The sequence below is a fragment of the Coturnix japonica genome, linkage group LGE22C19W28_E50C23 (assembly GCF_001577835.2).
Source record: "Coturnix japonica isolate 7356 linkage group LGE22C19W28_E50C23, Coturnix japonica 2.1, whole genome shotgun sequence".
Lineage (NCBI taxonomy): Eukaryota > Metazoa > Chordata > Aves > Galliformes > Phasianidae > Coturnix > Coturnix japonica.
In genome coordinates, this window is record NC_029544.1 from 841,053 (window position 1) to 858,498 (window position 17,446).

At 61.7% G+C, this 17,446-nt stretch overlaps 2 protein-coding genes across 2 annotated transcripts; both read left to right on the forward strand.

Moving 5' to 3' along the window:
- Nucleotides 1–524: 524 nt before the first annotated feature.
- On the forward strand, nucleotides 525–2,395 carry RPS26 (ribosomal protein S26). Its single transcript, XM_015886919.1, has 4 exons — nucleotides 525–626; nucleotides 1,362–1,539; nucleotides 2,048–2,178; nucleotides 2,282–2,395. Exons 1-4 carry the CDS (start codon nucleotides 624–626, stop codon nucleotides 2,315–2,317), a joined length of 348 nt encoding a protein of 115 aa, XP_015742405.1. The 5' UTR covers nucleotides 525–623; the 3' UTR covers nucleotides 2,318–2,395.
- A 3,509-nt stretch (nucleotides 2,396–5,904) lies between these two features.
- ERBB3 (erb-b2 receptor tyrosine kinase 3) lies at nucleotides 5,905–17,396 on the forward strand. The gene is given in 27 exon segments (XM_032441062.1): nucleotides 5,905–6,083; nucleotides 6,458–6,644; nucleotides 7,274–7,399; nucleotides 7,925–7,990; nucleotides 8,076–8,194; nucleotides 9,146–9,287; nucleotides 9,380–9,493; nucleotides 9,608–9,725; nucleotides 9,793–9,866; nucleotides 9,944–10,012; nucleotides 10,015–10,033; nucleotides 10,658–10,857; nucleotides 10,948–11,080; nucleotides 11,707–11,797; nucleotides 11,876–12,030; nucleotides 12,503–12,556; nucleotides 12,736–12,877; nucleotides 13,054–13,173; nucleotides 13,256–13,354; nucleotides 13,432–13,617; nucleotides 13,704–13,859; nucleotides 14,312–14,387; nucleotides 14,462–14,793; nucleotides 14,861–15,007; nucleotides 15,215–15,283; nucleotides 15,579–15,843; nucleotides 16,187–17,396. Coding segments are annotated over 27 exon segments (3,882 nt in total). The 5' UTR covers nucleotides 5,905–6,002; the 3' UTR covers nucleotides 16,729–17,396.
- Nucleotides 17,397–17,446: the final 50 nt, after the last annotated feature.

The following is a 17,446-nucleotide window of genomic DNA, read 5'->3' on the forward strand; positions in this document are numbered from 1 at the left end:
GCTGGGATACACCAAGGGTTGGGGGGGGGCTGGGATACCCAAGGTGGGGTGGGGGGGGTTGGATACCCAAGGGGGGGGGCTGGGATACACAAGGGTGGTGGGGGGTTGAGAGACCCCAGGATGCTGCTTTTAGTGCGACTTTTTATTGCTTGGGGGGGGTCTTAGGACCCTTTTGGGGCTGCTGGACGCTTCAGATGGGGCTCAGGATGCTTTATAAGGGGAGGGGGGCTGACCACGTGACCCAGCACCTCCGCGCCGCCATTTTTGTTCCCCTCAGGACTACATTTCCAGCGTCCTCCGCGGCACGCACGCACGCACCACGATGATGCACGCGAGGCACGCAGTCACCTCACCGCCACGCACTGCGCGGATCCTTCCGCGCGCGAAGGAAAAGTAGTCCCGATTCCCTCCCCATGAACCGTCCCAGAACCGGAACCCGGTTCCGCCCCACTCCCCTCCTACCATAACCGAAGGCCTCATTGAGGGCTCTGAGGGGCGATGGTGGGCTTTTGAGCGGGTGTAAGGCCTTATTTCCGGCGTCACAGGAGCCACTTCCGGGCGAGCGCTGCTATATAAAGGCGGCGGCGCGTGCCGGCCCTCTTCCGCCACCTCCGGGAGGCGCGATGGTGAGCGGGGACGGCGGCGGAGCCGGGGGGGGGGGTTATAATGGGTTATAATGGGTTATAATGGGGCTGAGGGATGAATGGAGGCCAATGGGGGTGGGATGGGCTGGGGGGGGTGGGGAGTCGGGGTCCATAGGGAGGGTGGGGGGGTCTATAGGGAGGGCTTTATAGGGGAATATAAGGGAGTGGAAGGGGGGGGGATAAGGGATCCTTTATAGGGGGGGGAGATTGAATGGGGGGGATATTGAGGGGGTCTATTGGAGATTGAATTGGGGGGGGGGGGGGGGGAGATGTGGGGCTCTATGGGACCCTATGGGGGGAGATGTGGGGCTCTATGGGAGATAGAAATGGGGGGGGTGGGGATATGAGGGGGTCTTATGGGAGTCCCTATGGGGGGATATAGGGGGACTATGGGACATAAATGGGGCTGGGGGCAAGGGGGTCTATGGGAGATTGAATGGGGGGGGTATGAGGGGTCTATGGAGATTGAATGGGGGGGGTATGAGGGGGTCTATGGAGATTGGGGGGAGGATGAGGGGGCTATGGAGATTGAATGGAGGGGTGGGTGAGATATGAGGGGGTCTATAGGAGTCCCTATGGGGTGGTTTAGGGTGTCTGTGGGGGGTGTTTAGGGTGTATTTAGGGGAGGGGGCACCGCCATGATGAGCTGGGGGGGCTCACAGCGGTTCTGGGTTTGGTTAACCTGGTTAACCCACCCCCCCTTTAATCCCATCTCAGACGAAGAAGAGAAGGAACAACGGCCGGGCCAAGAAGGGCCGCGGTCACGTCCAGCCCATCCGCTGCACCAACTGCGCCCGCTGCGTCCCCAAGGATAAAGCCATCAAGAAGTTCGTCATTAGGAACATCGTGGAGGCTGCAGCCGTCAGGGACATCTCAGAGGCCAGCGTGTTCGACTGTAAGTCTTATGGGGTGGGCACCGGGGGGGGGCTCTGGGCTGTGGTTTAACAACCCCCCCCCCTATAACAGCTCTAAGCCCTGAGTGAGTGGGGACTGCGGTGCTTAATGGGGTATTGCAGCCCTATAAGTGCCCCTGTTGTCCCCTGTATAGGGATGCTGCCCACTGTATAGGGATGCTGCCCCCTATATAGGGATGCTGCCCCCTATATATGGATGCTGCCCCTTATATAGGGATGCTGCCCCTTATATAGGGATGCTGCCCCTTATATAGGGATGCTGCCCCTTATATAGGGATGCTGCCCCCTGTATAGGGATGCTGCCCCCTATATAGGGATGCTGCCCCCTATATAGGGATGCTGCCCCCTATATAGGGATGCTGTCCCCTATATAGGGATGCTGTCCCCTATATAGGGATGCTGCCCCCTATATAGGGATGCTGTCCCCTCAAGGCTTTATAGAGGGTGGGGGCTCACCCCTCTTTGCTCCCCCCCCCCTTTTTTCTCCAGCCTATGTCCTGCCTAAGCTGTATGTGAAGCTGCATTACTGCGTCAGCTGTGCCATCCACAGTAAAGTGGTGAGGAACCGCTCACGGGAGGCTCGAAAGGACCGGACCCCCCCACCCCGCTTCAGGCCAGCAGTACGTATATGGGTTGTAGGGGGGGGGGGTCATTAGTAGGATTGGGATTTGTTTTAACCCCCCCCCAAATCCTCATTTATCTCATTTTCCTTTTGCATTGCAGGGTGCAGCCCCGCGACCTCCCCCCAAACCGATGTAAGGAGAAGATGATGTTTGGAAACGACCCCGGGCTGAAAATGTCCCTAAATTCAGTCTGAATAAAGGATTTGAGACCAGACCTGGCTCTGTGCCTGTTTGTTCAATGATGGGGGGGCTGGGAGGGGGGGGGGGTCATCTCTTTGCAGGCTGTGGGTGTTTGTAGGGTTGTATTGGGGGGGTTCCCACCTCTTTATTAAAGAGCAGTTGCTCTTTTCTCCCCCTTTAGTGATGATTGGAGGGTGGGGGGTCGCTGTGCCCTATTTTCCTACACGCTCCTGCCCTGTAGTGTTACCTGTCCTGGGGGGGGTGCAGGGTGAGGGGTGTTTGGGTCTGGGGGCGGGGTCTGCCGGGCACCAATGCTGTTGCTTGCGGGTGGGGGACTCACTTTGGATGCCTACTCAGCTCGAAGGTGGGGCGAACACTACCCCCCCCCAGTAATCCGGGTCGAAGGGGTCGACTCCACCATGGGGCCGCTGGAGGACCCGACCTGCCACCGGGGGTGTCCGGGACGCTGGTAGGGTCCCGGCTGCCGTTGTCGTAGCTTTAGGGCCGCCCCAGCCGCCCCACCCGGCCCAGCCGTCCGCCCACCGGCCCGCGAGCCAGTGCATTCCCCATTCCCCCCGCCGCGCCCGACACGCCGCAGCGCCGGGCGCCGCGTCGGAGAGGAGCGAGACCCCCGCTCCGGTTCCGCACGTGCTTTTACGGTTTTACTACTCATTGGATCCTCAGCCCCGCGCCCGGCCGTCAGGCAGTGAGCAACGCACCGGAGCGGGATTGCACCCGGTTCTGGTGTGCGGGCTGCGGGGCTCTCGGTGAGCGGTGCGGGCACCGGCGAGCTCGGGGTGAGCACGGGGATTTGGGCTGTTGCGAAGTTGGTAGGGTCCCGGGACACACGACACCCGCTGAAGTTTCCCGGTCCCTCCGCTCCGTTCTCAGTGCGGTGACCCCGTAAAACCCCGCAACCGGGGGCTAGGGGGTCCGCTCCCCGGTAAAGCCCTTCAGGTCCCCCCGCAGCCCTTCCTCGGCCGAACCCCCCCCTCATCTTCCCCGTCCTTCCATTGCAAGGCGACCTGCAGCTCTCGCGGATAATTTCGGCACCCGGGACCGGGGAGGGGGAGGCAGCGACCGAGCCTCCCGGTCCTCCGGTTCCCCCTCCCGGTGCTGTTCCGGGGTACCCGGCCGGCGGATCGGAATGGCCGGCAGAACCCGGGTGTGTTTTTCAAACCCCAAAAGGAAACACCGAGGGCAGAACGCGGGGTGGGGCCGGTTGAGGTGCGGCCGAACTGCGGGAGCGAAGCGGGAGGGCCGGGCTGCGGCCTGCATGTGCTCGGGGTGGGAGCGACGTCGGGGGGACGAGAGGACCGAGATCGTACCAGACCACGGGGGTGTTTGAGTTGGGGCTTTCCGTGGCTCCGTGGGTCTTCCATCCATCCCCATCCCCGGTACCCACCGATGGCGCGCACCCCCTCCAACCTCCACCCCCCTCCAAAACCCAGCGTTCATCCCCGCAACCCCCCCCCCCCCCCTCCTAATTTCACCCCTCCGTTCCCAACTCAGAGCGCTTTGTTCGCTGCCCCCACGCACAACCCCCTTTGGTGCCGGCGCCGCGGGTCGGGGGCGAAGGTCGCTCTCTCCCCCCCCCCCCGGCCCTTCCGCCGTCCTCCGGCCCTCCGCCGCGCTATTCACTGGCCGTGGGGCCGTCGGGGCGCGTCAGATAGCGGCGTTCCGGAGCTGCCGTCGGGCTCGAATGCGCTGAACTAACGTCCGCGATGCCGCCTCCCCCAACCCCCCCCCCCAGCCTTGGGCAGGTTGCACCGGGGGGGGGGGTACCCCCTGTGGGAGGAGGGGGGGGGGCACCTCGCAAAGCAACGCGGTCTCTGAGCCCACCCCGGGACCCCCCAGTGCTGCGCTGGGGGGTCATCACCATTCCAGCGTCGGGGCTGCGGCCGCGCCCCCCACAGCTGAGGCCTTTTATAGCCCCCTTCCCATGGAAATAGCCTCGAGGAGGGGGGGGCAGGCGGGGGTCTGCTGCTGTCGCTATTGCATCGATGCCCCCCCCAACCGCGGCCCTCCTGCGCTGCACTGGAGCCTGTGCCTCCCTGCCCCCCTCGGGGGCGCGGGCCCTTATCCAAGACAAAGCGCCATCTGAACGCCCCAGTCCCCCCCCGCCACCGCGGGTCTGAGTCCACCGTCTGGGTCCGAGCTGAGCCCGGGTGCTCGGTCCCCCCCCCCCCCCCACCCTGCCAACCCCGCGCCTTTTGGGGGCTCGCTCCGCCCCCACCCCGCCTCCACAATCAGCGCTTTGTGCCCACGGGGAGGGGCCCCGTGCACAAAGAGGCCCTGTGCGCCCCGAGCGGGGGGGGGTGAAGGCAGGGATCATTAACCTGGGGCTGTTTGGGGAGGGGGGGGGGGGGCGGGTCCGAAGTCCCGTGTGTGTGTGTGTGTGTGTGTTGGGTGGGGGGGGCACTGCCCGCAGCGCCCGCATTGCGCAACCCTCGCCAGTCCGGTTCGGGTGGTGCGTGGGGAGGGCGGGGATGGGGACGTGGGAGGGACGTTGCAATTAGGGGAGGCATTGCCGGGGGGGGGCGAGGGGCACCGCCGTGGTCACTATAGGGGGGGACAGGGGTATATGGGAAGGATGGGGTCATTTAGGAGGGGATGGGGGCAATGCAATGGGACTGGGATGTGTTGGTTGGGAAGGGATGTGAGCGTGGTGTGGGGACATTATTGGGGTTGGGGACGCTATTAGGTTAGGGATGTTGTGGGGTTTGGGGTGCCAGGGTTTGGGGCGCTGTGGGGATGGGGGTGCTGTGGGGTTGGGGATGGTATTGGAGTTGAGGACACTATTAGGTCAGGGACACTGTGGGGTTGGGGACCCTATTGGGTTAAGGACACTGTGGGGTTGTGGGCACTGTGGGGTTGGGGCACTGTGGGGACAGGGATGTTGTGGGGTTGGGGTCACCATTGAGGTTGTGGACATTATTAGGTTAGGGACAGTACTGGGCTTGGGGACAATGTGGGACTGGGGATGCTGTGGTTGGGGACAGTATTGGGTTGGGGGTGCTATTGGGGTTGAGGATACTGTGGGGTTGGGGATGCTATGGGGTTAGGATTGCTGTGAAATTGGGGATGCCATGGTTGGGGATGCTATTGGGGTTGGGGATGATATGGGGTTAGGGTTACTGTGAGGTTGGGGACACCATGGTTGGGGACATTACTGGATTGGAGATGCCATTGGGGTTGGGGATGCCATGGTTGGGGATACTGTTGGGGTTGAGGATGCTGTGGGGCTGGGGATGCTATGGGGTTAGGGTTGCTGTGAGGTTGGGGATGTCATGGTTGGGGGATGGTATTGGATTGGGGATACTATTGGTGTTGGGGGTGCCATGGTTGGGGACACTGTGGTGCTAGGGATGCTATTGGGGTTGAGGATGCTGCGGGGTTGGGGATGCTAGGGGGTTAGGGTTGATGTGAGGTTGGGGATGCAGTGGCTGGGGACAGTATTGGATTGGAGATGCTGTTGGGGTTGGGGATGCTATTGGGGTTGGGGATGCTGCATTCAGGGTGCTGTGCCCCCCAGCTGTGCCCTCCAGCTGTGCCCCCCCCCCCCCACAGTGTGTGCAGGGACACTGAATGGGCTGAGCGTGACGGGCGACGCGCAGCACCAGTACCGAACGCTGCACAAAATGTACAACAACTGCGAGATCGTGATGGGCAACCTGGAGATCGTCCTCATCGACCACTCACAGGACTTATCCTTCCTGCAGGTGAAGGGGGGGGATGGACAGAGACAACCCCCAGCCATGCTCTGCTGTGGGGTCATGGGGGTGAAGTGCTCCCATCTCCATTCCATGCCATCATCATCTCCATCCCCATCATCTCCATCCCCATCATCACCTCCATCCCCATCATCTCCATCCCCATCATCTCCATCCCCATCATCCCCATCCCCATCTCCATCCCCATCATCATCTCCATCCCCATCTCCATCCCCATCCCAACCCCATCCCCATCCCCATCTCCATCCATCTCCATTATTCCCATCTCCATCCCCATCTCCACCTCCATCCCCATCCCCATCCCCATCTCCATCCCCATCTCCATCTCCATCTCCATCCCATCCCCATCTCCATCCCTGCAGACCATCCGGGAGGTGACCGGTTACATCCTGATTGCCATGAACGTTTTCTCCACGCTTCCCCTTCGCAACCTGCGCGTCATCCGCGGGACTCAGTTCTACGAAGAGAAATACGCTCTCTTTGTGCTGCTCAACTACAACCCCAACACCACGCACGCGCTGCGCCAGCTGGGCCTCAACCACCTCACAGGTGGGGCTTCATCCCTGTCAGCCCCACAGCTGCTTGGGGTCAACCCACTCAACCCCACTGAGGTCCCTGTCCTGCAGTAGGGCTGTGCCCCATGGTCCCCATTGTGGGGTGCTGCCATCCTTGTGTGCCCCGTGGTTCCCATCCTGGTGTGTATCCCGTGGTCCTCCATCCCATAGCAGTGCTGTGTCCCCATTGTCCCCATCTCTGTGGTCCCCCATCCCATAGCAGTGCTGTGTCCCCATTGTCCCCATCTCTGTGGTCCCCCATCCCATAGCAGTGCCACGGCCCCATTGTCCCCATCCCGATGGTCTCCCATCCCCGTGCTCTCCACCCCATAGCGACACCATCCCCCTGTACCCCACTGTCTCCATCCCAAGGTGATACTGTCCCCTCCATGATCCCCACCCCAGAGCAGCCCCATTCCCCACTGTCTCCCCCCCACCCCACCCTATGGTCCCCCTCTGCCCACCCCATGGCTGTGCCATCCCTGTGCCCCATTCTCCCCACCCCAGATCACTGCCATGTCCCCATGGTGCCCCCATAATGAAGCAGTGCCCTCCCCCCCAGCAATGCCATCCCATAGGGCTGGGGGGGGGGCACAGCTCAATGCCCCCCACTGCTCCCCACAGAGATCCTGGCAGGTGGTGTCTATATAGAGAAGAACGAGCAGCTGTGCCACGTGGACACGGTGGAGTGGAGGGACATCATGAGGGACCCCCGGCTGGAGCCCGTGGTGGGGGACAACGGCAGAGCGTGTGCGTGGGGCACCACCCCCCCAATGACCCCACACCCCATACAGACCCCATACAGACCCCATAATGACCCCATACCCCATACAGACCCCATACTGACCCCATACAGACCCCATAGGGACCCACAGACCCCATACAGACCCCATAGTGACCCCATACAGACACCACAGAGACCCCACACTGACCCCATACAGACCCCATAATGACCCCACACCCCATACAGACCTAACCCTTCTCCGCACTGACCCTATACTCCACACTGATCCCACACTGATCCTCCAGACCCCCCCCAGACCCCATTACCCCCTCCAGTCCCCACACAGACCCCATTACCCACTCCCATTCCCCACACAGACCCCATGGACCCCCCCAAGCCCCCCACACCCCACAGTGACCCCACACTGATCCCTATCCCCACACTGACCCCACACCCCACACAGACCCAACCCTACCCCTATCCACACCCCACACTGACCCCACAGACCCCCCCCTCCAACCCCACTGACCTCGCTGTGCTCTGTCCCATAGGTGCCCCGTGCCATGAGAGCTGCGGAGGGCACTGCTGGGGTCCAGGCCCTGAGGACTGCCAGCAGTGTGAGTAGCTGGGGGGGCTGTAGGGAGGTAATGGGGGGGGTTATGGGGTGCTGCCCCCCACCCCACTCACCCCCTCTTCCCACAGTGACAAAGACCATCTGTGCACCGCAGTGCAACGGGCGCTGCTTCGGGCGGGCACCCAATGAATGCTGCCATGAGGAGTGTGCGGGGGGGTGCACCGGGCCCCTCCAAACCCATTGCTTCGTATGTAACCCCCCCTCCCACCCCCCCATCCCATCCCGGCCCCCCCATCCCCCCCCCACTGCCCATCCATCCCTCCTTCTGTTTGTCCTCTGTGTCAGTCTGTCTGTCTGCCCCTCTATGGGGTGGGGGTCTTGTGTGTGTCCTCCTCTTCCCCCCACCCTGGCTATATATGGGGTGATGCTGGGGGAGGGCTGTCTGTCCGGCCATCCTCACCATGTGTCCGTCTGTCTGTGGGGGGAATGGGGGGCTTCATCTGTGTGTTCACAGGGTGGGGTTGGGTGGGTGGGGGTCCTGTCTGTGTGTCTGTCCTTCTGTCCATTGGTGGGGAGGGCACCCAGGGGTGGGTCTGGGGCAGTGCTGTGTTGGCTGGGCAACCTCTGTCCGTCCCTCTGTCTGTCTGTCCCTTTGTCCTTCCTTCTGTCTCTCCATCTTCTGTCCATTCATTCACCTGTCTGTCCTTTTATCCTTCCTTCTATCCATCCCTCTCTCCCTCCATCTTCTGTCCCCATCCATCCGTCTGTCTGCCCTTTGTCCTTCCTTCTGTCTATCCTTCTGTCCCTCCATCTCTATCCATCTCTTTGTCCTTCCATCCTTCTATCCCTCCATCCATTCATTTACCCATGTCTGTCCCTTTGTCCTTCAGTCCATCCTTCTGTCTCCCCATCTTCTGTCCCTCTGTCCATTCATTTACCTGTCTGTCCCTTTCTCCTTCTCTGTCCATCTCTCTCTCCTCTATCTTCTGTCCCTCCATCTCTATCCATCCCTCCATCTCTATCCATCCTTCTGTCCCTCTGTCCATTCATTTCCTTCTTTCTGTCCATCTCTCTCCATTCCTCTGCCTCTCTCCCCTTTCATCCCTCTGTTTCCCCCTCTGTCCATCCCTCTGTCCATCCCTCTGTCCATCCGCCCACCCAACACCCCATTTCCTCCCCTCTTTTCCCCCCCCCCCAGGCGTGCCGACACTTCAATGACAGCGGTGCCTGCGTCCCCCTGTGCCCCCAGCCTCTCATCTACAACAAACTGACCTTCCAGCTGGAGCCCAACCCCGACACCAAGTACCAATATGGCAGCGTCTGCGTGCGGAGCTGCCCCCGTGAGCAGGGCAAAGGGGGGGGCACAGAGGGGCTTTAGGGGGGTGTAATGGGGGGGGGGGGGGTCTGAGTGAGCCCCCAACTCCCCCCATAGATAACTTCGTGGTGGATCAGAGCTCGTGCGTACGCGCCTGCCCCAGCAACAAGATGGAGGTGGAGAAGAATGGGATGAAGATGTGTGAGCCGTGTGCTGGGCTGTGCCCCAAAGGTGTGGGGATGTGTGGGGCTAAAGGGGGGCAGAGGATGGATGGGATGGATGGGGAGGGGGGTGTAGAATGTGCTGGTATCTTATGTTCTCCCCCCCCCCCCCCCTCCAAATCAGCCTGTGAAGAACCGGTGCCGCACCATTACCTCAAACAGTGGATTCCAGGCAACATTGACGCTTTGTGGAAACTGCACCAAATCCTGGCAACCTGGACTTCCTCATCACCGGCCGGAGGGTGAGTGGGTTAGTTGTGTGGGGCTTTGTGGTCCCCACCCCCCCCACTGACAGCCTTGGCCCCATAGGGACCCCTGGCGCAACATCTCAGCGCTGGACCCTGAGAAGCTGAATGTGTTCCGCCACAGTGAGGAGATCACAGGTGGAGATGGAGCTGAGTGGGGGGGGCAGAGCATTGGGACCCCCCCACACAATCCCCTGACCCCCCACCCCCCTCAGGGTACCTCAACATCCAGTCGTGGCCGAAGCACATGCACAACTTCAGTGTCTTCTCCAACCTGGAAACCATTGGGGACGGAGCCTTTACAAGTGAGACCCCTCCCCCCCTTCCACCCCCCTGTCCCCCATTGGTTCCTATGTCCCTCCTCCACTCATCCCCCATCCTAATGTTGTCCCTCTGTCCCTCCTTCACACATCTTCCATTATCCCTTCTGCCCATTCCATGTCCCACCTCTGTCCCCATCCCCATTCCATTTCCCCCTACACCAACACCCCACCGTGGTCCCCTCTTGCCCCATATCCCCCACATCCCTTTTCCACATCCCCATCCCACTATTACCCCTTTCTCCCCCCTTCTCACACATCATTCCCCTTCTGCCTCTCCCTTCCATTCCTCTGTCCCCCCCCATCCTACTACCCCACGTCCAAAACCCACATCCCCCAGCTTCACCTCCCCTTCTTCCACATCCCTGCATCCCACTCTTATCCAGCAACTCCTACCTCACTCCTGCTTCCACCTTTGTGTGCCCCTATCCCCCCTATCTCCCCTATCCCTCCTATCTCCCCTATCCCCTATCCCATATCCCCTATCCCCTATCCCCTATCCCATATCCCCTATCCCATATCCCCTATCCCCTATCCCTATATCCCTATAGCCCCACAGCCCCATATCCCCACTCCATCCCTCCCCCTGACCCCTCCTGCCCCCAACAGCCGGGGTTTCTCCCTTCTCATCATGAAGAACGACAATGTGACGTCCCTGGGGCTGCGTTCCCTGCGGGAGGTGAGTGCAGGACGGGTTTATATCACTGAGAACCGTCGTCTGTGTTACCTGCACACCGTGCAATGGGCTGCTCTATCCCGGCGTCGATCTGACCTGGACATCCGTAACAACAAACCACGTGGCAAATGCCGTGAGTTGGAGGGGTTGGAGGGGCAGGGTGGGGTGGGATTGGGGGTCTGGGGGCTGTGTGCTGACCCCTACCTTCGTATTGATCCTGCAGAGCAAGAGGGGAAGGTGTGCGACCCGCTATGCTCTGCTGATGGCTGCTGGGGACCTGGCCCTGCTCAGTGCTTGTCCTGCAGACACTACAGCCGCCGTGGGGTCTGCGTGGAGTCCTGCAGCTTCACCCAGGGGTGAGTGGGGATGGGGGGTGGTGGGACACAATGGGGTGTGATGGAGGCCATAGGGGGCAGTGGGATCAGATGGAGGCCATGGGGGGTCAATGGGGTGTGATGGAGGACATGGGACACAATGGGGTGTGATGGAGGCCATAGGGGGCATTGGGATCAGATGGAGGCCATGGGGGACAATGGGGTGTGATGGAGGCCATAGGGGGGCATTGGGATCAGATGGAGGCCATGGGGGACAATGGGGTGTGATGGAGGCCGTGGGGGGCATTGGGGTATGATGGAGGCCATAGGGGGCAGTGGGATGTGATGGAGGTCATAAGGGGGACAGTGGGGTGTGATGGACCCCATGGGGAGTCATTGGGATTGGACAGAGCCCATGGAGAGCACTGGAGTGTGATGGAGGCCATAGGAGGCATTGGGATTAGATGGGGACATTGGGATGTGATGGACTCCATAGAGGGTCATTGGGATTAGACAGAGCCCATCGGGGTGTGATAGACCCCATAAAAAGCATTGGGGTGGGTCAGACCCCATATAGAGGTGGAATGGACCCCATGGAGGAAACCAGGGTGGGTCATCCTCCGGGGGGGGGTGCTCAGTGCTGACCCCCATCCCATCCCATCCCATAGTGAGACACGGGAGTTCGCCGAAGGGACCGAATGCTTCGAGTGCCACCCGGAGTGTGAGCGTGTGGAGGGTGGCATCACCTGCAACGGCTCAGTATGGCATGGAGAGGGGGGGGGGGGGTACAGCAGGGACACCCCCTGGGTGCTCACCCCCCCACTTCCTGCCCTATAGGGTGCTGATACCTGCACCCGCTGTGCCCATTACCGTGATGGACCCCACTGCGTGGAGCGCTGCCCCGAAGGGATCCTGGGTGAGCGTGGCCCCATCTACAAGTACCCGGATAGCAGCCAGGAGTGTCGGCCCTGCCATGAGAACTGCACCCGTGGGTGTGTGGGGGTAATGGGGGCAATGGGGGGTATGGGGGCAATGGGGGTAATGGGGGGCTATGGGGGCAATGGGGGATATGGGGGCAATGGGGGCAATGGGGGCAATGGGGGCAATGGGGGGAATGGGGGCAATGGGGGCAATGGGGGGAAATGGGGGCAATGGGGGGAAATGGGGAAATGGTGGAAAATGGGGGGAAATGGGGAAAATTGGGGGAAATGGGGGAAATGGGGGGATGGGGGAAATGGGGGAAATGGGGGGAAATAGGGGAAATGAGGGGGAATGGGGGAAAATGGGGGAAATAGGGGGAAATGGGGGCAATGGAGGCGAATGGGGGGAATGGGGAAGAATGGGATGCAGTAGGGGCAGTGGGGAGAAATGGGGAGAAATGGGGAGAAATGGGGAGAAATGGGGAGAAATGGGAAGCAGACAGGGCCATGGTTCACCCCCCTCTGCTTGCCCCCCTCCCCCAAGGTGCACAGGGCCACTGCTGCGGGACTGTCTGGGGGATGCGCTGCCCAGTGCCAGGTATGGGGTCTCTATGGGGACTGGGGGGTCCCTTGTTGTGCTGTGCTGTGCCATTTGAGGCCGTTCTCTGCCTGTATGGGCTCCCAGTGCCCCCCTCCTGGCTGTGCTGTCTCCTTGCTGTGGGGCAGAGCTGTGGTGCTGATGGCACTGGAGCTGAACCCCGTTTCCCCCCTACCCAGGAGGGCCCCCACAGTGATCGCAGTGCTGGTGGTCGGGGGGCTCTTCCTCTTCTGCTCCTGCGTCCTGCTCTCCCTGCTCTATTGGCGTGGCAAGAAGATCCAGAAGAAGCGGGCGATGCGGCGCTACCTGGAGCGGGGTGAGGTGAGATGGGGGGGTCCGGCAGGCAGGGGGTGCCCACCTCTATCCATCCCTTCCTACACCCATCTATGTCCACTTCCCCATCCGTCCCCATCAGTCCTCATCCCTGTCTGCTTCCACCCCATTCTTCCCCATCCTCCTTCTCTCCGTGCCCATCTCTGGCCCCACTCCCCCTGCAGAGCCTGGAGCCTCTGGACCCCAGTGAGAAGGCCAACAAGGTGCTGGCTCGTATCTTCAAGGAGACGGAGCTGAAGAGGCTGAAGGTTTTGGGCTCGGGGGTGTTTGGCACCGTGCACAAGGTGAGGGGGGCTCAGTGGTGGGGGGCTCAGCAGAGCCGGTCACAGCACTCACATCCCACCCCCTTCCCATCTCACCCAATAGGGCATCTGGATTCCGGATGGTGACTCCATCAAGATCCCAGTGAGCATCAAAGTGATTCAGGACTGGAGCGGGCAGCAATCCTTCCACTCTGTCACTGATGTAAGTCCAGCACTGTGCCCCCTCCCTGCTGCCCACCGCCCTCCTGACTCTAATGACTGACCTTCCCCCCCCTCCAGCACATGTTGGCCATTGGCAGCTTGGACCACGCTTACATTGTGAGGCTGCTGGGCATCTGCCCCGGCCCCCAGCTTCAATTGGTGACACAGCTGCTGCCATTGGGCTCCTTGCTTGACTACGTGCGTAAAAACCGGGGCAGCATCAGCCCTCAGCTGCTGCTCAACTGGTGTGTGCAGGTGGCCAAGGTGAGAGCTGGGCTGTGGGTGGGGGTGGTGGGAGGGTCCTCCTATTGCCCCCCACCCTGCTGTGCTGACCCCCACCCCGCACATAGGGGATGTATTACCTGGAGGAGCATCGCATGGTGCATCGCAACCTGGCGGCTCGTAACGTGCTGCTCAAGTCACCCAGCCAGGCACAGGTGGCTGATTTTGGCATCGCTGATCTGCTCTACCCTGATGACAAGAAGTATTTCTACAATGAGGTCAAGGTGGGACCCTGCATCGCTGCTCCTCTGTGCCCCCCATATCTGTGCCATGGGACCCCCCACTCTGCGTGTGCCCCCTGAATCCCATCCCATAGGGCAGTTCCCATCTGGATGGCCCCAGTATCTGTGAGCCATGAACTCCCTGCTCTGTGTGCCCCCATGTGCACCTCTCTGCGTCCCCCAAACCTCCTCTCAATGGAGACCCCCACCCCTTTGTGTTCCCCCCATCCCCAGGTCTGTTCCTATGCCCCCCCAGCCCCTCACCCCCTCCCCATGCCCCCAGATGGGTCTGTTCCCATGTCCTCCATCCCCCAAACCCCCCCCAGGTCTATCCCCACACCTCCCAGCCCCTCACCCCCCCACTCCCTGTTCCATCCCCATACCCCTCAACCTCCCCCCCACCCCATGTCTGCCCCATAGCCCATCACACCCCCTGACCCCCTCTCTCCTTTCAGACACCCATTAAGTGGATGGCGCTGGAGAGCATTCATTTTGGGAAGTACACACACCAAAGTGATGTGTGGAGCTACGGTGAGCACAGCCCCCCCATCCCCAATTCAGCCCCCCCCTCCCCCCAGCCCTGTGCTCACATTGCTGCCCCCCAGGAGTGACACTGTGGGAGATGATGACGTTTGGGGCTGAGCCATATGCTGGGATCCGCTTACCGGAGGTTCCTGACCTGCTGGAGAAGGGCGAGCGACTGCCACAGCCCCACATCTGCACCATCGATGTCTATATGGTGATGGTGAAATGTGAGTGGGGGGCACTGTCTTGGCAATGGGGGGGGGGAGGCTGCTCACAGCCCCCACCCCACTATCATCCTCTGTGGTTGCCCCCAGGCTGGATGATCGATGAGAACATCCGTCCCACCTTTAAGGAGTTGGCCAATGAATTCACCCGCATGGCACGCGACCCCCCCCGCTACCTGGTCATCAAGGTGGGTGAGAGCCCCCCCCCTCAGCCCCCTTGGGATCCCACAGCCCCTCATGTGCCCGTCCCCACAGCAGGAAAGTGGGGCCGTGCCGCCCGCCGAGCCCCCCACCCTGAGCGACAAGGAGCTGGATGAGATGGAGACGCTGGAGCTGGAGGAGGAGGAGCTGGATGTGTCCTTCGGCCTCTGCCCCCCCCGGCCACGGGGCAGCTGCACCCGGGTGAGCCTCCTACCCCATAACCCTGGGGCCACTGATGTGGTTTGGCTGCATCCTGGGCATTGGGTCCTGTGACGGGTATGGGGCAGAGTGTGGGTCTGGGGTCCTCTGTGGCTCCCCTAAGCCATCACCCTAGTGGGGCCCCAGCCCCATTGCCACAGTGGGTAATGGCCCAGCTTGATGCCAACCCCCCTCTATGTTCCCCCACAGAGCCCCAGCCTGCTGAGCCCTCCAGCTGGATACATCCCCATGAACCAGCCTGGCCTCGGCAGCCGACAGGTACCTGGAGGGGTAGGGAGGAGAAAGAGAAGGGTCTGGGGTTGGGACGAGCAAAGGGTTTGGGCTGCATTGCATTCCATTGCATTGCAGTGGATTTCATCTCAGTTCAATTCATTTTATTTCATTGCATTGGAGTTGGGCTCAGGGGTGGGAGGGATTGGGGGGCCTATGGGGTCCTCCCAACTGCCGTGAATGGGGGCCCTGCTTCTCTTTCCTTCCTGCAGGGGTTGGATTAAAGGGTAACTCTGACTGTAGGCTGGGCTACCCCCCCCCCAATCACTGCCATGTCCCACAGGGCACTGGGACCCGTCCACCACGTCGCAGCCGCCAGGAATCTGTGGGGAGGACGGTATCAGAATCATCCGAGGGTCGGGGCACGGCCTCAGAGTTGGACCTGGCCGAGGGGCTGTCGCTGTCGGGCAGCCTCTGCCGCAGCCTTCGCTCCAGGGGGGACAGTGCCTACCTGTCCCAAAGGGAGAGCTTCCCTCCCCCACCCCCCAGCTCTGAGGGCAGCGAGGAGGACGCCAATGGCTACGTCACACCCAGCTGCGCCGGACGGGGTGAGGGTCCCAGCTCTGGGGGTCTCATTCCTAATTGTGAAGGGTCCCTTCCCAGCAGGGTTTGGGATGTGGGTGGGGGTCTCTCCTTGCAGAGCATCTGGGGGGTTCCCATAGGTTGGGGGTTTTTGTTCCCAGAACTGAGTTTGGGGTTCCATCTTTGCAGGGTTGGGGTTGGAGGGCTCAGCATTTGGCTGGGTGGTCCCTTCCCCAAACCCCTTCCCTAAACCCCTTCCCCAAACCCATTCCTGGCACAGCAGGGCCCCCCCAGGACTCAGCCCCAGTCCTATGTGCAGAGTGGGGAGATCTGGAGGGGCACAACCACTGTCTGACCTCCACTCCACAGAACCAGAGCCCACAGGGGGCTCAGTACCAGAGCTGGACGAGGAGTACGAGTACATGAACCGGCAGCCTGGAGCCTCCCTACAAGCCCCCCCACCACGGCCAGCATCGCTGGAGGAGCTGGGCTACGAATACATGGAGGTGGGCTCAGAGCTGGGCAGCCCCACAGGGCCCCCCCTGGGCCGTGGGGAGGAGGAGGAGGACTACGAGTACATGAACAAGCAGCCGCGGCTGAGCCGCTCGCTGGGCAACATGGTGGGGGGGCTGGGACCCCGGCATGAGGGCTGCCCCCCCCGACACGACGGCTACACTGACATGAGGCCTGGGGAGCCCACCCCGGCCCCAGCTGAGGAGCAGGGCTATGAGGAGATGGAGGCGGTGCTGGCCCCCCGTGGCCCTCCCTGCCCCGGCTGCCGCAGCCCCCCCGGACCCCCTCCAACCTGCATGAAGCCCCTGCGCAGCCTTGAGGCCTCAGACTGTGCCTTCGACAACCCCGACTACTGGCACAGCCGCCTCTTTGCTAAGGTGGATGCCCAGCGGACTTAGAGACCCCCCCCCCTCAGCTGTTTACACTGGATATGAAGGATCATCCCCCCTACACTGGTGCTGGATGGAGGGTGTGAGACAAAGCCCCATGGGAGACATGAAGAATGGGATTGAGGGGGGGGGAGGGCAGCCCTGCCTGGGTTTGGGGCTGATTCTGAACCCCCCATTGGGAGGGGGGGCTTGGACCCCTCCCCTCATTACTGCCATACCCCAGGGCTATTCCCAGCACCCCCCTACCCATGGTGCTCCCCATGTGCACGGCTGCAGCAGCAGGTCCTGGCTGGGGTCGGGGGTCCCTGCTTTGAGTTGGGGTCCCTGCTTTGGGGTTGGGGTTGGGGGCCCTACCTGTGGGGTTGGGGTCCTCCCCTCATTACTGCCATACCCCAGGGCTATTCCCAGCACCCCCCCCCCCCATGGTGCTCCCCATGTGCAGGGCTGCAGCAGCAAGTCCTGGCTGGGGTTGGGGGTCCCTGCTTTGGGGTTGGGGATCCTGCTTTTCAGTTGGGGTCCCTGCTTTGAGTTGGGGTCCCTGCTTTGGGTTGGGGTCCCTGCTTTGAGTTGGGGTCCCTGCTTTTCAGTTGGGGTCCCTGATTTGGGGTTGGGGGCCTTACCTGTGGGGTTGGGGTCCTCCCCTCATTACTGCACATACCGCCAGGCTTATGCCCAGCACCCCCTCCCCATGGGTGCCTCCCATGTGCAGGGCTGCAGCAGCAGGTCC